Source organism: Dipodomys ordii, unplaced genomic scaffold, assembly GCF_000151885.1.
Source record: "Dipodomys ordii isolate 6190 unplaced genomic scaffold, Dord_2.0 Scaffold6, whole genome shotgun sequence".
Classification (NCBI taxonomy): domain Eukaryota; kingdom Metazoa; phylum Chordata; class Mammalia; order Rodentia; family Heteromyidae; genus Dipodomys; species Dipodomys ordii.
In genome coordinates, this window is record NW_012267222.1 from 18,940,274 (window position 1) to 18,962,844 (window position 22,571).

General features: G+C 48.5%; 2 protein-coding genes across 3 annotated transcripts in view; one reads left to right on the forward strand and one right to left on the reverse strand.

Moving 5' to 3' along the window:
• Spata21 (spermatogenesis associated 21) overlaps nt 1-5,718 on the forward strand; it is a 17,837-nt gene extending 12,119 nt beyond the window's left edge. The window contains exons 8-10 of the mRNA XM_013032734.1: nt 3,395-3,570; nt 4,768-4,945; nt 5,622-5,718. Coding sequence (XP_012888188.1) covers nt 3,395-3,570; nt 4,768-4,945; nt 5,622-5,718 — 451 coding nt within the window. The remainder of the gene's footprint in view (nt 1-3,394; nt 3,571-4,767; nt 4,946-5,621) is intronic.
• A 568-nt stretch (nt 5,719-6,286) lies between these two features.
• Szrd1 (SUZ RNA binding domain containing 1) overlaps nt 6,287-22,571 on the reverse strand; it is a 31,892-nt gene continuing 15,607 nt past the window's right edge. Inside the window, exons 2-4 of one of the 2 annotated variants that reach the window (XM_013034750.1) lie at nt 12,120-12,169; nt 10,217-10,468; nt 6,287-9,278 (exon numbers count right to left, since the gene is read on the reverse strand). In XM_013034750.1, coding sequence (XP_012890204.1) covers nt 9,176-9,278; nt 10,217-10,468; nt 12,120-12,169 — 405 coding nt within the window. In that variant the 3' untranslated portion in view covers nt 6,287-9,175. Of the gene's footprint in view, nt 9,279-10,216; nt 10,472-12,119; nt 12,170-22,571 lie in introns of both variants that reach the window. The other variant, XM_013034741.1, reaches the window with a different exon arrangement.

Genomic DNA, 22,571 nt, shown 5'->3' on the forward strand with positions numbered 1-22,571 from the left:
CTGAGGCCCTGGGTTCGATTCCTCAGCACCACATAAGCAAAAAGAAAAAAGCCAGAAGTGGTGCTGTGGCTCAAGTGGTAGAGTGCTAGCTTTGAGCTGAAGAGCTGAGGGACAGTGCCCACGCCCAGAGTTCAGGCCCCATGACTGGACCCCCCCCCAAAAAAAAAGAATTTCTCTCCAGAATTAAGTTTTTAAACTCTTTGTTGTTGTTGGTGGTGGTCGTGGGTCTTGAATTCTAGGTCTGGGCGCTGTCCCTCAGCTCTTCAGCTCAGGCTAGCGCTCTACCACTTGAGCCACAGCACCACTTCCGGTTTTCTGATGGTTAATTGGAGATAAGAGTCTCATGGACTTTCTTGTCCAGGCTGGCTTGAACTGTAATCCTCAGATCTCAGCCTTCTGAGAGGCTAGGATTACAGGCATGAGTCACTGGTGCCTGGCAAGTTTTTAAGCTTTTTGGTCTCAGTATTTTTTTTTGGGGGGGGGGGGGGGATATTGGGGTAGGGACTGCTCCTGGGGCTTGAACTCTGGACCCAGGCACTATCCTTGAGCTCCTTCTGCTCAAGGCTAGCACTCTACTACTTGAGCCATAGCACCACTTCTGGCTTTTTCTTGATTAATTGGAGATAGTCCTACAGACTTTCCTGTCCCAGCTGGCTTCAAACCGTGATCCTGATATCAGAATCCTGAGTAGTTAGGATTATAGGTGTGGGCCACCAGTGTCCCACTTTTTTTTCTTTTTGCCAGTCATGGGACTTGAACTCGTGGCCTGAGCTTCTTCTGCTCAAGGCTAGTGCTCTACCACTTGAGCCACAATGTCACTTCTTTTTCTGTGTATGTGGTACTGAGGAATTGAACCCAGGGCTTCATGCATGCTAGGCAAGCACTCTAGCCACATTCCCAGCCTGACTTACATTCTTAAAAGGGCATGGCTTCCTTCTGTCTGATCCCAACACCTGCATTCCAGCCCTCTCTAGCTGCCTTGAGCCCAAGCCCATACCTGCTGCTATGCCAGATAGGCAACTAGCCCTAGGCAGACAGCAGCTGGGGGATAAAAGGTATCCCTGTGTATATTCCTTCTCAGGAATAAAGATGTAATAAGGATTTGCTTTCTAGTATGCACCAATCAGGTATCAGAGTGGAGCCTCTCAAAGGCCCTCTTTCAATATTTCCTTGGCTAGGGTTCAGACCACAGAAGAGGGTAAGCCTGTGATCAGATAACCAGAGCCCCAGGGGGAGGATTTAAGATTGATTCTGCCAGGCATCAGGTGGCTCACACCTATAATCCTAGCTCTCAGGAGGCTGAGACAGGATCGTGGTTCAAAGCCAGACTGGGCAGTAAAGTCCAGTTAGAACTTTATCTCCAATTAACCACCAGAAAACCAGAAGTGGTGCTGTGGATCAAGTGGTAGAGCGCTAGCCTTGAGCTGAAGAGCTGAGGGACAGTGCTCAGACCCAAACTTCAAGCCCCATGACAAAAATAAATAAATAATGCTCTACCACTGGAGCCACAGCGCCACTTCCGGCTTTTTCTATTTATGTGGTGCTGAGGAATGGAACCCAGGGCCTCATGCATACAAGGTAAGCACTCTACCACTGAACTACCTTCCCAGCCCTTTTATTTCTTTACTATTCAGGTTTTCTACTTCCTCCTGAGTCAGTTTTGGTCATTTGTAATTCTAGGATTCTGCCAGTTCTTCTAGTTCCAAGTGTACCCTTCTAGTTCCCACCTGTTCCCAGCCCTGACACAATGGTTTTGTTCATTTATGGTATAGCTCCATCAGTCAGTTTTGTTTATGGTGTAGCTCTCCCATCCAGTCTGTGTCCAGGTGGTTGGTTTGGGAAGGGCTGCGAGAGCAGCAGGAGGAGGAAGGATAGGCAATGATGGGCTGCGGAGTCATGGGCCCAAAGATATTCTGAGGAATGCTTTGTGGTGGCTTGGGAAGAAAGGAAAAAAGCCGGGCTGGGAACGTGGCTCAGTGGTAGAGTGCTTGCCTTGCATGCATGAGGCCCTGGGCTCGATTCCTCAGCACCACATAAGCAGAAAACGCCAGAAGTAGCGCTGTGGCTCAAGTGGTAGAGCACTAGCCTTGAGCTGAAGAGCTGAGGGACAGCGCCCAGGCCCACAGTTCAGGCCCACGACCGGACCACCCCCCCAAAAAAAAAAAAAAAAAAAGAAAGAAAGGAAGGAAAAAGCCTTACACCCTGGCCACCACCTCCAGTGACCAAGGGTGATCTACTCATGTTGAACGACTTGAGTGTCATCCCTGAGGAGCACCGGTGTCAACCTGTGGCAGACCCTAAGTAGGTCCTGTGGATGACCTGAGCAAAGGTGGTGGAACCGTGAAGAAACAGTTGCTGTGGCAGCTAGGTAGGGCTGAGATTGTGAAGCCCCTGTGTGGCAACTCTTCCCATTCTTCCCCAGGCAGCAGCCAACAGCACTGTTTGCTGAATGAATATGAGGCAGACTCATGGGGGAGGGTCGGTAATGAGCAAAGAAAAGAAAGTTGGTTGTGGGTTCTGATGGTCAAGCACAGGCTGTGGGGCCAGCATCTGGAGCCTAGCAGGCAGACCTGTCTATAGGAGCAGAAGGTATACTTTCCGTAGATGGTCCTCATGCTGAAATCTGGAAGGGTGAGTACTAGTTGGCTACATGGCTGGTTTAGAAAATAGTTGCTCATCTAAATAAAAAGTTCAGTAACAGCTGGACGCCAGTAACTCACACCTGCAATCCTAGCTACTCAGGAAGCTGAGGGCTGAGGATTGCAGTTCAAAGCTAACCTGGGCAGAAAAGTCCATGAGATGCTCATCTTCAATTAATCACAGTAAAAATTGAAAGTGGAGCCGGGCACTGGTGGTGCACGCCTGTACTCCCAGCTACTGAGGAGGCTGAGATCTGAGGATCACAGTTCAAAGCCAGCCCGGGCAGTGAGACTCTTATCTCCAATTAACCACTAGAAAAAAATGGAAGTGGTGCTGTGGCTCAAGTGATAGAGTGCTCGCCTTGAGCTGAAGAGCACAGGGACAACGCCCAAGCCCAGAGTTCAAGCCCCACAACCGACAACAAAAAAAAGTTGAAATTGGAGCTGTGGCTCAAGTGATAGAACGCTAGCCTTGAACAAAAGAAACTCAGGAACAGTGCCCAAACTCTGAGTTCAAGCCTTAGAACCAGCACAGAAACAATACCATTCCATCCCTGTCTTACCCAGGAGACTCCTGTGTCTCAGAGAGGCCATGGGATGGGGGAGGGGGGGGGAAGGCTTCCTCTGCTTGGGACTGAGGCCCAGAACAGGGCTTGTCATCCTGCTACCACTAGCCAGGGGCTCAGAATAGAGGATCAGGAGGAGGGGTGAATGTAGGCACAGCTGGTTTGAGCTGGTGGACACTGCTTCCCCAGCTACTACAAGAAGAAGTTGCAGGAAGGCATCTGCAAGACTCGAGAGATGGACTCAGCCACAGGCAGGATCCGGTCGAAGAAGAAGCTTTTGTACAGTCCCCAGCAGGCAGACAGCTTTGAAGTCCCTGAACGAAGGGTGCTCAGGATCCTGAGCCGGCTAAAGCAGCAGAACTATGGTAAGAACCCAGTGGGCTGGGCTGGGAAAGTAGCACCCGCCCACCTGGCCTGCTTTCCCTGAGTCCCCACAAAGCCAGTCCTAAGGGGGCACTTCCTATTTCAGACTTAGCTTTTACTAAATGAGCTCTTAACCACTATCTGACATGTAGCTCTGACTACAGGCTCCTCACAGGGCTTTTCTCTTAAGAGCTGAGCAAAGGCTGGTCTCAAAAGCCAAGACTGAAAAGGGAGCAGCTACGGAAAAAATGAGCAATGGCTGCCTAACACTGGTGGAGAACTCACTAGCTTGGGCTGCAGTGCTGGCTCTTTGTACAGGTGTCTGTCCTAGGATCACATACCTACCCCATATCTCAGACAGAAAAAGAACCTGAGGACTCTTAACCTGCTGTCCCCTTTCCCCTAGCCTGTGTCCTGGAAAGGGGAGTCTGCATGTTCTACTGGGCCACTCTCTCACCCAGGTGTCACTCATTAGCCAAGAGATGGGCAGGGACTGTTGCAGTCTTTCTCAATGTGCTCACCAGACTTGGCCAGGTGTCCTCAAAAAGATTTTCTTTGATGTTGTACTAAGGCACGAATTCTAGGCCCTACACTCCCACAACTGGCACTCTACCACTTGAGCCACGCCTCCACTACCAGCTGTTTGCTGGTTAGTTGGAGATAAAGCTCTCAGATTGTCTGCCCAGGTTGGCTTTGAGACTTGATCATAGCTCAGCCTCCTGAGTAGCGGGGGTTACAGGGGTTAGCCACTGGTGCCTGGCTTGAAACATCTTTTAAACTGTGTTCATCCAAGTGCTTTATCACCCCTAAACTCTCATCATCCACTTTGCAAGGCAGATACTACTACCAACCACTGCCAACCCAGGGGCATACCCAAATCCAATCAAGATCATTATGTTGGCAAAGCTTGGTCTCCAGTCTCCCGAGGGTGGCTATATTTTGTTTTGTTTTGTTTTTTGGGTCCGGTTGTGGGGCCTGAACTCTGGGCCTGGGCGCTGTCCCTCAGCTCTTCAGCTCAAGGCTAGCACTCTACCACTTGAGGCACAGTGCCACATTTCTGGCTTTTTTTTCCTGCTTATGTGGTGCTGAGGAATCGAACCCAGGGCCTCATGCATGCAAGGCAAGCACTTTACCACTGAGCCACCTTCCCAGCTGGTGGCTATGTTTTGAAGCATTCCTTTTCCTGTTTCCTACCACAGCTGCTAACCTGCAGAGCCCCTATGCCCAGGTACCCTGCATCCCACTCTGCCCTCGAATGGACAAGAAGATGGTCCGTCGGAAGCTAGGCAATCACTTCATGCTGGGCCAGTGTGTCCCCACCAGCCTAGGCCCCGACCTCCGTAGCTTCTTATTCCAGTCAGGACCCCAAGGAAGCAGGTGGGTGCTGAGGGCCCCATAGGCTCATCTACCTTCTTTTCTTTTGGCTATGGGTCTGGGCGCTGTCCCTCAGCTCTCAAGGCTAGCACTCTACCACTTGAACCACAGCAACACTTCTGGTTTTCTGGTAGTTAATTGTCTCATGGACTTTCCTGCCTGGGGTGGCTTTGAACCATGATCCTCAGATCTCAGCTTCCTGAGTAGCTAGGATTACAGGCATGAGCTACCTGTGCCTGGTACCCCGTCTACCTTCTTTCTCATGAGGCCCCTGGCCTATTACCTGTGCAATCCATCCTTCTAAGATGGAAGGCTAGGAAAAATGGGAGAAAGGATCAAGGGGAAGAAACGAACTTGTGTGAAGGGCCTGTGTACCAGGGTCTGTTTCACTGAAGCCGGAAGTACTTAAGCCTTCCTGGACCCAGAACTCAGTGCCTGACACCTACCGTGTATCAGGCTGGTGTTGGCTCTTCCTTCATATACAGGGAACTTTACTTCTCTGCCAAGTCAAGGTCCATTTTATTGAGCACCAGGCTTTAGTAACTGGGCAGAGGGGAGTATCCCCTGAATTCCCTTCCACTCCCAGAAAAGAGCTCCCATATCCCCAGGTGTACAAGAATAGCCTATGGCCCAGTAGGGCTGAGAAAAGGACTCTGGTATTTCCCACCCTTCTCTGCAGGGAACACAGTTCTGACAGCCAAAAGTGGCTCTGCTCGGTGCAAGCCCGAACCCTCTTGACCCTTTTGGGTCTTCACCCTGGGAACTTCAAGGCCTGAGACAGGAGGGTCATCAGACAGGGCCTGCTGCTGAAATTTGCTTTTATGGCCTGCTAAGCCAATAAACACCAAGAACCTCAAGTCTCTATGCCTGGTGCCAAAGACCCCCAGTTTCACTGCTCAATCCCTAAGGGCATTGGCTTCAGTGACTTGCCCAGGGTTGGGGTTCCTGAGCAGCTGGCCTTTGGAATAAAATGTGTGCACTCTCAAAGAAAGCTGGATCCCTCCTCAGATCAGAGTGTTGCCCCACCTTGGGTTGGGGTGCCACAAAGTCGGTTGTATACATAAACCCAGTACCCAAGAAGTCAAGGCCCTGGCCTCTGAAAAGGGAAGGCCTGCAAGTATGGGCTTGAGGTAAGGGGTGCACTTCAGCTGGTCTTCTCAACCGAACCCAGGGCCAAGGGTCCCCCTTTCCACGAGCACTTGTCCTCTAACCCACACCACCTGCTCCTTCCCTACCCATCTACTCATTTTTCTTGCAGGATTTAAGGAGCTACTGCTCCTCCAAGTTCAACAAACAGCCACAGCAAGAGGCGGAAAGCCAGAAATGGAAATAAGGACAAGGATCTGACAAGTTTAAAACATGTATTTAAAATACAATTTATAAAATGCTTAATCTGCCGACTCAGGAGCCCGCGGGGCAGGGCGGGGGCGGGGACAGGGAGAGGCAGCTGCCTACTACAACAGCAGAACAGGACCGCCTGGGGTGCAGCCCTCCCACCTACCTCCAGCGGTTCAGACACTCAAGGGGACCATGTGCACCCCTGGAGTCATACAACCAGAAACAGGACCCTGAAGGTTTCTTGAGTCTCTGTTTACCAGGAGGCTGGGTGTAGCCCTGCCGGCCCCTCCCTGAGCACAGCAACCCCAGACGGGGTAGAGCAGGGTATGGCAGGGCAGGGCAGGGCCGGGCAGGGCAAGTGGGCTCTGGAAGGGGCTGATGGCAGCAGATAGGGTGTTGCCTCCTGCCTGCAGGTGGGGAGCACCCTGAGTGAGGGGGCTGAGAAGGGCTGGTCACCAGGCCCGGACCCCCAGCTCCTTTGGTTATAGGCTGACATCAGAGTAGTGGCTCATGGGAAGTGGTTAGCTGGAAGGGCTGAGGCCTGGCTCATGGGGTCCAGAGGAGCTGGAGGAAGGGACAGTACCATGAAGGCAGATAAAGGGGCAGCAGCCTCAGGTTCCTGCCCCTTACCCCCTGGGGATTTCCAAGCCAAAGCCTGCAACTTGCTTAAAAAAAAAAAAAAAGCACTTAAGGAAAGTTACAGACAACTACCAAATTGAGGGGAAAAAAAAGAAAAAAAGAAAAAAGAAAAGGAAAACAACAAACCACACACATACAAAACCCAAACCATTCTCCATTTCATCTCCCACCTCCCCCAACACGTGAGTTTCCTGTTTTCCCTTTCTCTCATTTTGCCTGCCACCTCTCTGTCTAGGAAGCCAAAGGCATGGCAGCTGGGCAGCGGGGACAGGCACACGGTGGGCAAAGCCCTGTCTTTGGCTGAGGGAGGTAGGTGCCCTCCCTGCACGTTCTCAATGCAGACACCCACCAGCCAGTGCCTGCCTGCCCTCAGCTCCCACCAGGGGTATGCAGCAGGCCCAGGTGGCCCTGTGAACTGAGCCATCATCCCTGGGCCTTCCCACCTGGGCCACCTCTGCACACATCTCCACTTCAGAGGACAGTCTCACCTCAGTCAGGAACCACTATTATTGCAGGGAGGGGTGAACACTTGGTCAGGGCAGTGGACTCTGAGCTAGCAGCCACTCCTGTGGGTGATGGCTCCTCTTACAGATGGAGGCTCGTTCTAGCGCACATGCAGACAATTCCTGGTTTCACAGTTCTGGGCTGTGCTGTGACTCAGTTTCTCCTAAGGGGAAGATGTCAAGGGACACAACAGGACCCTGTCTACCACTGCTACAGGGCAAGGCTGGTAGCCAGGTGAACCCAAGGCAGACTGAACCTGCAAAACCTGGCCATTTTGGCTGCCCTAATCCCAAACTACACCAGCCATTCCAAAACCCGTCTACGGGTGGAGGGGCTGTCTGGATGGCATAGTACATTGGTAGAGATCAGAGCACCTGCAAAGAGCCAGGCTGCCCACACACAACTGCCCTGGACAGCTGCCCCTGCCCAAAGAGCCAAACAAACAGGTTCCAGAGACAGGAGACACTGTCTTCATTCCAGGCACAAGCTCTGGAAAAGGGGATTAGGACAGCCTGAACCAGCCTTCTCTGAACCAGCTGGGCATCCATCTTTGCAATGAAACTTTATTCAGACTGGTCCTCTCTCATGGTACTGATTTCACACAGGACGTTATCAGGTTTAGTTACCAAGTTACCATCAAACAGATGGAGCACCACAAGACCCCAAGAGTTCCAGCCTGGCTGGACAGCTCTACCTTCTGTCACTAGGCTGAAGGCCTGGAGTCTTAGAGCCAGGCTTTCTCCTGTCATATGCTGATGGCAAACACTGAACAACCTCACACCTCTTGCTTCTCAGCCCAGGAGTGCTGTCTCACTCCCAGGGCCTTTTCCTTCTCTACAAGTAGCAGGTCTGGCTGGTAGGGAGCCACCCTGAGGGACTGGGGGAGGGTAAGTCGATCACTTTCCCCATCTCCCAAAATACTAGGCAGGAAGGGGGCTACATCTTCTCCAGGCTCTTGGAGCCTGGATAGCTAGTTTCTTCCCAGGCAGGGCCAAGCCACCCAGGGCTTAGCTGGAGGAGGGAATATAGGCATGGGGTGCTCATCTATCCTGGGGCTATTCAGCCCTGCCCCTTTTCTGGGCAGCAGTAGGAGTATAGAAGCTAAGCTCACCAAAATTCTATTGGGTTAATGTTTCTAGCAAAATTTCCAGAAACATTTTAAAAGTAGACTATTAAACTACCCTTCTCAATTAAAAATTCATTAAACTGCTAAAACCCCTCCCATGCACTTTTTCCTGCAAATCGGGTATTTGTAAAAACAAAAATAGGAAGAAAAATAAAAAGAAAAGGATATTTTCAAATGGAACTTACTTTTAAAGCGATGAAGACACGCACTTAGGGGTGGGTGGGCAGGAGTTCTCATTTGTGTTTTGAGATCCCAAATTAATGAGCATGATAAACTGTTATTGCTGGCACTGGCTTTGCCCCAAGTGGCCATGTGGCACTGTCTGACTCTCTACTCTTGAGTCCTTAGTGGGTCCCCCCAGCCCTCCCCTAGTTTCCACCCTTTCCCCTTCCATTGACTTGGGACAGCCCTTGTCGACGTGCCAATCACAGTGGGAAGGGGGGAGAAGGAAGTCACAGTGCATGGGGTTCAAGGTCACAGTGGGCGGAGCAAGGGGGATCACAGTGCAAGTAAGTTAGGTCGTTCCCTCTGCTCAAGTCCAGCTGTCTGCCACGGCCGTGCGACCCATGGCAGAAGACCCAGGAGGCGGTGATGGTGGCAACGGTGGCATCCTTTCTTGCCTGCATTTATCTTCGCTGTTTAAAGCCTTGTGACCCATCAGGACCCAAAGGCTGTCTGATCACATTACTGGGCTGCCTGCTGTCTTCGGGTTGGGAGATCCTGGTTGGCCTGAAGAAAAGATCAGAGTATAGCTTGTAGAAAGATAGAAGAGATAACCCCAAATTAAAAAAAAAAAAAATCCACCATGCTTGTAGACACCACAGTGGCTACCAGCTAGCTCTGGCTGTAAAAGGCTGCTTCTGTGGCAAGCAGACTCCAACCACCTCCAAATTCGCCTCTAGCAGCTATAGTATTCACCATTTGGCTTGCCATTACTCAATTTGTAGGCAGAATGTGCTCAGGGCCCATCCTGTTCAGGGCCGTGGCCATGGCTGTCATAGAGCTACATGGTACAGTCTCTAATGCTGGACTGGGTGGAGCCCCAGCCCCAAGCTCAGATGACCCATATCCCTCTATTCTGTCTCCTGCTTCTTTCCAAACCATGTGGCTACTGACTGGACCCTATTCCTAGAGAAGAAAACAATGAATTTAAAACAAGGAAAGCACAGATAATTCAAGTCTCAGAAGACCAAGCCAAAGAAACTATTCAAAGTTAAGAGTAGAATCTAACAAATACTCCTTTGCCAGGAAGCAACAAAATGTTATGATGCAGCCTTCAGGAAAACCCCAGCATGAGAAAATCCCAAGATGAAACAAGGAGTTAGAAAATTTAAAAAACCCCAACCCAGTAGCTCCTAGGAACACCAGGTAACGCAGAAGCACTTCCCCAGACACTGGTGTCAGGTAGGCTCGCCACCCTACTGCACTTGCTCAGCGATTCACGTCACTTGGTATTCCAAGATGCCATTTCTCAGAGTAGGCTTCAGGGAAGTCCTACTGACCTAAGAAGTGGCAGACCTGACTCAAAGCCCATACCTTTTGCCTCTGTGTAGCAGTGCCCCTGGTGCCTGTAGACTGGGCAGGCAGATGGCCAGCAAACCCCGACTGGCCAAGTCTGGCAGGTACTTCTCCTTCTGGGATATGATCAGCCAGTCTGCTGCACTTACCTGTCGAGGATGGGTTTTTCCTGCTCCTCCTCAGGGCTGGCGCTACCCAGGATCCGCTTCCGAGCCTCGGCGTACTCAGCCTCCCTCTGTGCTAAGGACTTGACTGGAAGGGCAGGCCTGCTGGTGGAGTTGGGGCTGCTGACCACGCCGTTGCTGGTGGGCCTCTTGAGGATGCGGATCTGTGGAGGGGGCCCCGTGGGAAGGCTATCGTCTTGAATCACAATGGGCACTTTGGGAGGCGACTTGGATTTCCTGCTGACAAAGAGCAAACAGAGCTTCACAAATCTTATCTCCACATCCCGTACCACCCTCTATGCTCTCTCCCTTCCTACTAACTAAATCATCTGGCCTCGACCAGATACCCAACTAACCACTCCTCACAGGTGTCCCTCCATAAAGAAGCCTTGCCATGAGCTCTACGGCACATAACTGCCCCACGGACCTAACCTCTGGCAGGCAGGGCCAGCTCACCACCGTGTCCTGGGCCTTCCTCCCCACATGCATCACAGACAAACATTCCATGTCCAGATCCAGTAACTTCCCTACACAGACCAGAGTATAAGAGTTGGGGCCTCAGCCGGGCTTTCCTCTGCATGCACTCAAGCCAAACATTACACGGGAGTCTGTTACACCATCTCTGCCTGAACCAAGACAGGTTTTACCAAACTGCCCGTGCCTTCTGGCGAGTGCCCTGTGTCTCCCAGAGACAAACGATAGCAGACAATGAAATCACTGGTTCAAAAGGGCTCCTGGCGGAGAAGCCTCCTTTACCAAGGTTCTGGGCTCTGCTCTACAGCGGCGGGGCTGGAGGAGTGAAGGCTGACCCTAGAAACAGTGCTTTTTTGTCTCAAAAAAAAAGCGTTGTCCAAGGCTGGTAGGTGGACACATCAAGGCCATGTGCCACAAGGAGAGGTGGAACTCATAAACACAGGGAGGGAAAGCAACACAGCAAGGGAAGAAAACAAAAGCCACAGGAAGAGAAAGGGACTGAGGCAGAAATGACCACCCATACCAGCCACCAGGCCCCTCCCAAAGCAGTCAACTAGCTTCTCTTTAGAACCAAGAAGGCCGGCAGGGGCCTTTTCCAGAGCCCAGGTTATCAGGAGCAGAGGTGACGGAGGCAGCAAACTGTTTCCAGGGTGAACTAGGCAGGACTGAAACCAAATGCAAAGGGGCCTGTGACCAGGAGAATGTAGTTCCTGAGACAAACGAACAAGAAACCAGCAGTCTGATCTCCCGGGCAAGGAACCGGAGAGCCAATGGCAGGTAGCACCCAAGAGTCCCCTGGGGTCAACTGTGCAGCCTGGTAAGCAAATCCAAAGATCTACCCTCCTTCCTTTCTCTTGTCCCCAAGGACAAGAGAAAAACGACAGGAACCTAAACCCAAAGTGAACCTTGACCTACTAAAAAAATCTACTTTCTCTGGTGCATTGGTGGGAAACAAAGCTATCCCTAAAGGTCTTCTCAGAACTTACTATAATCTTTCCTTCTAGAACACCTCCATATTCTAAACCCCCAAATCAGTGAGCCCCAGATAAATCATTTGTCCAAAGTCTCTCTGTCATGGAAGAAGAGACAGGTCCAAAGGGGGAAACAACTGCCCCAATCTCAGCAAGTAGGCACAACCAAGGCCAAAACCCAAACCTGGCCACCAGTACAACTAGTCACCTCCCACTTGCCATCAGGTGACCTAACATAGGGGGCCCACTGAGGTGAGGCAGACACAACACCCCCACCTCATCCCAAAGCCTCCAGTCACCATGTCCTGGTCTCCAGTTGGAGGGAAAGGCGGGCTGGCTGCCCGGGAGCCTGACCTGCTAACCCTAACAGCCAGCTGGAGAGCACCGCGGCCAGCTTTCCAGCAGCAGAGGGCTCAAGCCCTCACACCAGACAGCAGCCTTACCTCTCCTTTTGTGTGATCTTCAGTTTTTTTTCCAACCGTCTGTCTATTTCCTAGAGGAAAAAAATGTATATAAAAAGTGGAAAAAAATCTCTCTCAAATAAAATCTTTAAGTATTTTCAAAGCTAAAGGCAGTATGCTCTCTTTAGCCAGGGACATGACTGTCCTTTGAGGTGATGGACAGGGCTAGACTGGGGTTCATGGACCATCCCCCCACAGTCCATCCCCCGTTAGCCCCGTGACTGCAGCAAGAGCTCGAGATCTCACTGCGCAGGTGGACTCTTCCTTTGCACAGTCTCCAGCTTGTGTCTTGGCCTGGCCTTTACAAAGACACTCCAAAAAACTTTCTCAATATAAATCTGACCACATTACTTCCACACTTAAATACCCTTCATCTGCTCAAAGGGCCATGTCTGGGCTCCCAGCATCCCTAGTCCACCCATACCTCCTCCTCTCTCCTGTTTCTTTTTGACAATACAGCAGTACAAGCTATCTACCAGACCTCAAAACCTAATATGCTGTGGCTCTGCCCCTCACAAATTCCCACCTGGCCTGCACAACCCAGATGCTTCCTCCCTGTGAAATCTTTTCTGCTTCTGAGAAACAGGCTGTCAACTGACCCTCAGAGGGAAACTTCCTGTGCATCCCTTCAGAGCTAATGTATCAACAACTTCACAATCTATTTCTCAGGTGACCCTTACTGTTTGTGGAACTGAAGTCCCCAGATGGACACTGGGGAGCTGAAGAAGGGAAGACAGTGGAATTTCTCTGGAAACAAAAGCTTGGCAGGTCCTGATTAACACAAAGCCACCATTAGAGACAAAAGCAAAAAGGAGAAGTGCTGAGAAGTATCCAACACATTCTGGCCTGAACTCCCACTGCAGCAGGGCAGAGCCAGGCTGGGCAGGCCCAGTCATGGTCAGGGCCTAATTGCCCATGGCAGTCTGAACTCTCTGATCCCAGAACCAAGAACTCTGGAGACCTCTCTACACTGGGTGTTTGTATGCCTGCACACATGTACATGTCTTCCTTTAGTTTCCATTGCTGTCCCCCTCAGCTGGATATGGTAGAATAAGAAGCTGAGGCAGGAGAATTACAAGTTCAAGGACAGGAGACCTGACTCAAATGGTAGAGTACTAAGTACTGGGTCCTAAGTTCAAATCCCAGTACCATCCACAAAAAAGGAAGAAGGAAAACATCTCAGGAGTGAGACCATTTAGCTATTAGAGGGACTAACTGTATAAAACTATGTTTCTCTGGAGAGCAGATTGACAATAATTCTCCCTCAGGCCATTTTTGGTTGTCACTATCAGGAGAAGATGCTACTGAGGAGGCAGAGAAGCTGTTAAACATCACACAAGGCACAGGCCAGCCCCCACTATGAAGTCAACAATGCCAAGGCTGGGAAGTTCTGATTTGCACAGAACAGATTTTTTGTTGTTGGTCGTGGGGCTTGAACTCTGGACCTGGGCACTGTCCCTCAGCCCTTCAGCTCAAGGCTAACACTCTAGTGCTTGAGCCACAGTGCCACTTCTGGTATTCTGGTAGTTTATTGGAGATAAGAGTCTCATGGCTGGCTTTGAACAGATCCTGAGATCTCAGCCTTCTTAATAGCTAGGATGATAGGCATGAGCCAACTGGCACCCAGCTACAGTACAAATATTTTTTGTTGGTGGTGGTGGTGGTGTGGTTGTGGGGGCCTGAACTCTGGACCTAGGAGCTGTCCTTCAGCTCTTCAGCTCAATGCTAGCACTTGAGCCACAGCAGCACTTCCGGCATTTCCTGCTTATGTGGTGCTGAGGAATCAAACTCAGGGCCTCAGGCATGCAAGGCAAGCACTCTATCACCGAGCCACCTTCCCAGCCCCACACAGTACAGGTTTTTAAAGGAGCTTATCTCCCATAGAGCATTCCAGGCACAGCTAGAGAAAGAAGGCTCAGCTCCCAAACTAAGGTGTAGTCCAGGAGGTGGCTGTACTTTATAGATGATGGGCCAATTCAAATCGAAGCACTCACTACTACTGATGATATACTCTGTCTAATAAATTGAACAGTTTATCATCATGAAGTAACCTTTTTCCTAAAGTGTTTCTGTCACCTTTCATGTCCTTACTTGTGTCTTATAAACAACTCTCAAAGTTGAACATAAAAAAAGATTAAACCAGTCTAATATTGACACTCATTGTGATTGGTGCCCAGGTGTGTTTAAGATTCATTTGTGCAAGCACAATAAATTGTATTTTAAGGAAGCCGCAAGCTCTAAAAGGGCCAGAAAGTCAGGAAAAACTTTCACTCCATCTTGGAACAAAATTGTGCCCAATGAAACTTAATAACTGAGTAGAAAAACTACATTATTAAGAAAAGAATAACTCAGATTTTTTCTGTGGACTAATAACAAACACAGATATACAGAATCTATGCCTACTGCATAGTTTGTTCAAGTTGTATAATTTTATAATGATCAGTACTATTTCCTGAGTGAATGCAATATCTGATATTAGTTTAATAAAGCCTATTGCACCTCCCCCTTTGTTGCCAGTACTGGGGCTTGAACTCAAGGTCTCCTTCCTTAGCTTTTTTGCTCAAGGCTGGTGCTCTACCACTTGAGCCACCTCCACTTCCGGCTTTTTGTTGATTAATTGGAGATAAAGAGTTTCTTGGTTTTGTCTGCAGGGGTTGGCTTTGAATTGTGATGATCCTCTCAGCCTCTTGAATAGCTGGGACAAGGGTTTTTCACAAATAATTTATTGCGGGGCTGGGAAGGTGGCTCAGTGATAGAGCACTTGCCTTGCAGGCATGAGGCCCTGGATTCAATTCCTCAGCACTGCAGAAGCAAAAAGCCAGAAGTGGCACTGTGGCTCAAGTGGTAGAGCACTAGCCTTGAGCTGAAGAGACAGTGCCCAGGCCCAGAGTTCAGGCCCCACAACCAGACCCAAAAAAAACAAAACAAAAAAAGCAAATAATTTATTGCTTTACTAAAGTTCCATACTGTTTCACTTTGCCCATTTAAGTTTCCCCTTCAGAAATGGAAGGTTTAACAGCTGTGGGATGTAAATACTTTCAAATAGGATTGAAACCAAGTGCGTGTCCAGGCCAGACAAAGAGCCACACTCCACATTCAGAGACACACCTGGGGAAGGAGGGGTGATACCAGCCTCCACAGAGTACCTGCTCTGCCTAAAAATTAGATAAGCCTCTGCCAAGCCTTGGCTGACAAGGCCAAATTTGCTATTTTAGGAGACTGAATTCAAGATTTTTATGGGAAATTTCTGAATTTTTAAGCTTCATTATGTGAATTCTCACTTTCCTATCACTGAGGACCTAAAATCCCCAGCAGAGGCAAATGGGCCTGAAACATTAGCTGGGCTTGTGCATTTCTTCCTTCTCCAGGCTGCAGAGAAGATACAGACCTGTCCAGTACATGGACTTGGGTTCAAAGGAGCCCTTCAATGACATTGTGGACATATCTAAGTAAATGTGCCTTTATTGGAACTGGAAAGGGATTCTTCCATCAGATCACAGACAGGGATATGAACCCAGTCAGCTTTGTTGTAGAAAGGGAATCAGATCCCAGTTATCTCCGGATGGCCAGCCAGATACTGGGATGTTCAGAGACACCAAGTAGAAGGGGGAGTGGCTTTGCCAACCACTGGACAGGGCTCTGCACTTAGCTCTGGAATCTGTCCAGGTATCATGAGTCAGTCCACACTTTGCTTGGACAAGGTCTTGCAATCCATCTGTTACCAGACTTTTGCCCTGGAAAGCTGGATCAAGTCACAGCTTTCCTACAGAGCACATTTCAAGGAGAAAACAGTGTCTCCTCCAGAGACATAATGGAAAATGGTATCAAATAAATAGGCTTCACAATGCTGGAAGACCAGACCTGAAATAAGGAATCAAATTACTTTTTTACAACACTGCCCATGCCTGGTCAAGGCTTCTGTGTGAGGCTCAGTTCCACAATGATGCAAGGAGCACAAGCTACATTAGGCTACTGCTGAGTGGCAAGAGGCAAGTGAAGACATTAGTACCCACCCAAAGGAGGCTAAAATAAGTTAGCTTCTTTTAGCTCCTCTTTCTGGAAGGTTGTTTCCTGCCATGCAGCACCGAACAGATTCTAAGTGGGGTGGCTTCCTTTCTTTGGTAATAAATTCTAAGATGAAAATCTGTCATTGCCTATCACAGGTATCACCTACCTGCCCCATGGGGCAGTGCCACTAATCAAAGCACATGCTTCTTGGTCTGAGAGAATATGAAAGCCCAAGGAAAGTGTGCTGGCAGGACACATGGAGAACCATGGAAGAGGGAGGTGGTTCTAGCCAGGCCTGTCATTTAGGGAAGGTAAAGGGGAGTCCATATCATAAGGTGAGTGAACACAGATTCAACATCTATGGGTTCAACTCACCTGAGGACAAAGTGCAGCTTTGCTGGCTGCTGCTGATCTTAAGTTTGCAATGAATATGTTTGTGTACGCTTCTATAGGAAAAAGGGCAGGAGGTGAGGAGTATGACGGGATAGCATCACTCCAGAGGAGAGCGGGACAGGAGGTACCTCAAACGGCCTACTCTGTGAAAACAGAGACAAAAGAGAGAGGCAGGTTTCTCTTGTACCTGTTAAGATGTGGATGAGAAAGAAAACCAGAAAAGTGAGGAGGCGAGAAGAGGAGAGAAATGAACGAGCTATTCTAGAGCGTGGCCAATATAGCACCACTGGAGCTGTACTTCCTTAGACATAAAGGAAACAGACTTACCAGCTCAATTGGGGTGGGGGATGGGCATGGGTGCCATGGACAAAAGACAGAACAAGCCAAATATTCCACTGCTCTGCCGGAGTGGAAATGTCTTTCCCCTTTCTGGTGCCTGACCTCTTGCTGCCTGCTCCCCAGAGACATATTCCTTACTACTACCAGCTGCTACAGGACCAGGGCTAAGGTACCAAGTGCCGGGCTTCACCACCACTCTTCTCTCAACCAGGCTCCCCTGGTCACCAGTGCAACCAACACAACTCAGCAAACTCCTAAGTCTTGTATTAAAAGAAGGTTTAGTGCTAGTCTTAGTTTCTGGCTTAGATTAGGAAATACCCTCTTTTTTTTTTGTCAGTTGTAGGGCTTGAACTCAGGGCCTGGGTGATGTTCCTGAGCTCTTTTGCTTAAGGTTATTGTTCTACCACTTTGAGCCACTTCTCTGCTTCTGTTTTTTGAGTGGTGAACTGACTTGATTCATGGGGACTTTTCTCCCAGGCTGGCTTCAAACCATGATCCTCAGATCTCAATCTCCTGAGTAGCTAGAATTACAAGCATGAGCCACTGGCGCCCAGCTAGGAAATGAAAGACCTTACAAGACCTTTGCTTGTTTCTGTTTTTCTCTCACTCAAGGAATGATAGCTTGTCTTGAGCTCCCTTTGAGTTGGTATGACCCACAGGTCAGGAGGGACAGGTCTCAAGTGGCTCTGAGGGGCTTATTGTATTTTATTTCCTGCTGGTACAGGAACCTGAACTCAGGGCCTCATGCTCTCACTTGGATTTTTCACTCAAGGTTGGTGTTCTTGAGCCACACTTCCACTTTCGACTTTTTGCTGGTTAACTGGAGCTAAGAGTCTCATGGACTTTTCTACCCAGGCTGGCTTCTATTAAACTTCTATCTCCTTCAAACTTATATCCTCAGCTCTGGGCCTCCTGAGTAGCTAGGATTACAAATATGAGGCACCTGTAATCAGCTTGGGGGTAGATTTTGAAGACAGAACAATGGAATTTCTTCTGGAATCAGAACCTATAGGTCCTGATTGAACACAAAGCCAACATTTTAGGGGGGAAAAAAGGAAGACATGAATTGCATGCCGGTAGCTCATGCCTGTAATCCTAGCTACTCAGGAGGCTGAGATCTGAGGTCATGAAAGTCTATGAGACTCTTTTTTTTTTTTGTCGGTCGAGGGGCTTGAACTCTGGGCTTGGGCGCTGTCCATGTACTCTGTGGCTTGAGCCACAGAGCCACTTCTGGTTTTCTGGTGTTTTATTGGAAGTAAGAGTCTCACAGACTTTCCTGCCTGGGCTGGCTTTGAATTGCAATTCTCAGAGCTCAGTCTCCTGAGTAGCTAGGATTACAAGTGTGAGCCACCGATGCCCGGCGAGACTCTTATCTCCAATGGAGCACCAGAAAACTGGAAGGTGCACTGTGGCTCAAGTGGTAGAGTGCTCGCCTTGAGCTGAAGAGCGCAGGGACAGAGCCCAAGCCCAGAGTTCAAGCCCCATGACTGACCAAAAAAAAAAAAAAAAAGGAAGGCATGCTGGGAACAAGAAGGCAGGAATACTTACTGCCCAATAAATTCTGTCCTACAGCAGAGCACAGTCCACACAGAGGTAATCTCTTCAACCCTGAGTTGACATTAACACCCATGTCCCCTAGCTACTAGGTGGCCAGCAACAGCTCTTCTAGCAGAGCAGTCACCCTGGCATAGCACCTTTATGTTTCCGATACCACAAATCTGAATGGACTCTGAATCCTCCAGAGGGTCCTAATTTCACCTAAAATAAAAATAAAACAAAAGGGTTTATAAGGTAGAATTCACTTGGACTAGAAAATCTGGTCTAAAAGAAGCAGGTAAAAGGGCTACACCTTTAAAGTGCATCACTATTACCAGCCAAATGTGCAATCAGAGACACTTCTACCTCTGCTTCACCCCTGCCCTGGTTTTTGTCAGCAGGTAGTAGTGACAGTGGCCCGCCTAGCAGGACTGTCCAATGTTCCTGCTTATTCCCAGAAAGGAAAGCACCCAAAGTCCTATCACTTCAGGTTCAGAAATCATCTCAATTGTGCCCAAAAGGACTGGTTTAAAAAAAAAAAAAGCCAGGCACTAACACCTAATTGCTCAGAAACTAAGATCTGGAGGATGGAGGTTTCAGATCAGCTTGGGCAGAAAAGTTTGCTAGATTCCACCTCCAAAATAATCAGCAATAAGTAGGACTGGAAGTTGATATCAAATTGCAGTGATAGCCAAGCAAGTATAAGGCCCTGAGTTCAAACTCCAGTACTGAAAGAAAAAAAAAAAAAAGAATTCTGATGTTGAAAGAGAAAGGCCAGGAACTCACCAACTTGCCTCTTTAATGCACACTATTTTCAGGTTCTATTTCGCACAATCTACCACTCCTTCTGTTATTCATACACCAAGGGAAAACATTTCATTTTATTTAGGTTATCATGGGACAGAGGATACTTTCTCTTTGAGAAAGTCTAGCTTAGATAGCATGTCACAAAATCCGTTTTTCTCTTGCTCCACTATGGTAAGAAAATGTAGAGAAGGATTTTCAGGAACCCTATTCTAAAGCATAGATGCTCAACTGCTGCCTAATGAGGTAAATGGTCCAAGCCATGCTGGTGCAGAGCCCTGCTGGTGGGAGATGCCACACCAAGGGAGCAGACAGCTATATGAACGGAGACTCCACAGAGTGAGTAATACTGTCCTGAAGCCAGGGAGAGTGGCAGGGATTTGAAGGACATTTGTTTCAAGGAGAGAAAGGTTAGAGAAAAAGATGAGGACAAGAGTAGAGATAGAGAAGGAAAAGAAGCTATCACCAAGACTGGGAGGTTCAAGTCTGGAAAGATATCTCTTTTAATTTAGTCCTAGATAACCACCAGGGAGTCTTTTATCTGGAGAACACGGTGACTCCTGGGATCAGCAAGCTAAGAATCTGAAGTAACACAGGGCAGCACCCAGGCCCATTCATATTCGCCTGTCAGCACAAGCCACCCTAGCTTTCCTTCTTAAGCACATTCAGCCACAGGATTTCTGCACTGGCAGGCACAGAGAGCCCTCATGGTGGGGTGCTCTTTGCTCCAGAACCAGCTGTGCTACCCAGCATAGCCACCCCGACTTGGCCATGAGCATGCCTCACATTGCCGATCTAAACGGAGATGCACTAGTGTCAAGTGTATAACACATCTGACTTTCTACATATATTATACCACTTTTGGCATATTGGGTTAACCCAAGTTTAAAATACTCAAATTATTCTCCACTATCTCTTTGTGCTTTATTTTAAAAGCACATTTTAGTGGCATCTAGGGCTGGGAATGTGGCTTAGTGGTAGAGTGCTTGCCTAGCATGCACGAAGCCCTGGGTTCGATTCCTCAGTACCACATAACACAAAAAGCCAGAAGTGGCTTTGGGGCTCAAGTGGTAGTGCTAGCCCTGAGAAAAAGAAGCCCAGAACAGTGCTCAGGCCCTGAGTTCAAACCCCAGGACTGGACTAAATAAATAAATAAATGAAATGTGGCATCTAGAAAATGTAACACACATGGCTCATGTTGTATCTTCAACTAGGCAGCTTGCCTTAGGTTCTAATCTTGGAGTGAGATGTATTCTGCTACACACTTGTCCAGGATGCTGCTTACTTATGTAAAGCCTACCAATTTGTTATTGTGGCATGACAGCAACTGGCAGTTACCTAGTGCCCTGTACCTGTGGATGAGGAGGCCTAGAAGTGCTAAAGTTGGCTCAGGCCTTGCCCCAAACATGTTCCACCTCATTCTAGTCCAGCTATCTAAGCCCCATCATGACTCACTCAGAGCTGGTCAAAGCTACCAAGGTGTTCTATGCTGCCAAAGTCAGTGGAAACTTTCAAACCCTCATTTTCTTCAGCTTCTCAGCAGTACCTGGTTATATTCAAAGCTTCTTCCTTCAAGATTTTTTTTCTTTTTTCTTTTTTTTTTTTGGTGCTGGTCCTGAGGCTTTGAACTCAGGGCCTGGACATTGTCCCTGAGGCAATCACTCTACCAATTAAGCCACATTTCTACTTCTGGCTTTTTAATGGTTAATTGGAGGTAAGACTCTCATGGGTTTTCTTGCCTGGGCTAGCTTTGAACTTATATCAAAGTCTCCTGAGTAGTAAGGATTACAGGACTGAGCTACCGGAACCTGGCCATTTTCTTTTCCTTACTTGGCCTCCCAGCCACTACTCTCTGGATCCTGTCTATTTCCTTGGTAGACTCTTTGTGGCTAAGTCTTCCCACTAAGGATAGGCAACTCATACTCCTTATCTCAATCTGGGCCTCTCTTCTGAGTTTAGACCTTCTACGTTTATATGAACACTTTTTTTTTGTGCCAATTGTGAAGGGTGCTGTCCCTTAGCTCTTTAGCTCAAGGCTAGCACTCTTACCACTTGAGCCACAGTGTCACTTCTGGTTTTCTGGTGGTTAATTAGAGATAAGAGTCTCACAGACATTCCTGCCTGGGCTGGCTTTGACCCGTGATCCTTGGATTTCAGCCTCCTGAGTAGCGAGGATGACAGATGACAGGCAAGAGCCACCAGCACCAGCAACACTTTTTTTTTCTTGAGATAGGATTTTGCTATGTAATCCAGGTTGGCCTTGAACTTTAGGTCCTTTGGCCTCAGCCTCTGGGTGTAGCGATTATCAGTGTATGTCACCACGCCTGGCTATATTAGCTTTGTGAGCAACCTTACCTAAGTCCACATAACTTCACAAACATTGACATGTAATTGCCAACTGGCTTTCCTACTTGGATTTCAAAATGCACCCAAATCATGCCCCAAACCAAACTCAGTTTCACAGTTACCTAAGTCAGCCTTCTATCACACCCTCTCCATCCACCTGCAATTCTGGTCTTCTGGTGACTGAGGCCAAACAAAGGCTTAGGACCTCTTAGGCCTCTTTCACAAATCACTTCAGTAGTTCTTATAGGTTCTACTTAAAAAAAAAAAAAAATCTTCCAATCCCACTTAATGACTGCTTCTGTTGCTACCTTCCGAGAGTCAGAATCATCAGTAACCCTTAAATGGACACTGGCAAGCATAGTTTCTTACCAGTCTCCGGCTTCTACCCTTCCCCTGCACCTAGCAGCCAGAGTAGGGCTTTTAAAATCAAGTCAAGGCTGGGATTGTGGTTTAGTGGTAGAGTGCTTGCCGAGCATGCATGAAGCCTTGGGTTTGATTCCTCAGTACCACACAAACAGAAAAGCCAGAAATGGCACTGTTGCTCAAGTGGTAGAGTATTAGTCTTGAGTAAAACTCAGGGATAGTGCTCAGGCCCCAAGTTCAAGCCCCAGGACTGGCAAAATAAAATAAAATAACATCAGCCTCTGTTCAATACTCTCCATGGCTCCCCACTGCAAGTGGGATGTTCTTCTGTCCAATCACACTGGTGTCCATTTCTCCTCAGATAAGAGCAATCAGGCCAGAGCCTTTGTATTCTGTTATTTTTGCTTCTTCACTTCAATCTTTTTTCTTTTTTTCTTTTTTTGATGTCAGTCCTAGGGATTGAACTCAGAGCCTAGGTGCTGTCCCTGAGCATTTTTTGCTCAAAGCTAGCACTTCAGCAAAAACTATACCACTTGAGCCTCAACTCCACTTTCCAGCACTTTGGCAGTTTATTGGATGGCAAAGAGTCTCAGAAGCTTTCCAACCCAGGGTGGCTTTCAATCAGGATTCTCAGATCTCAGCCTC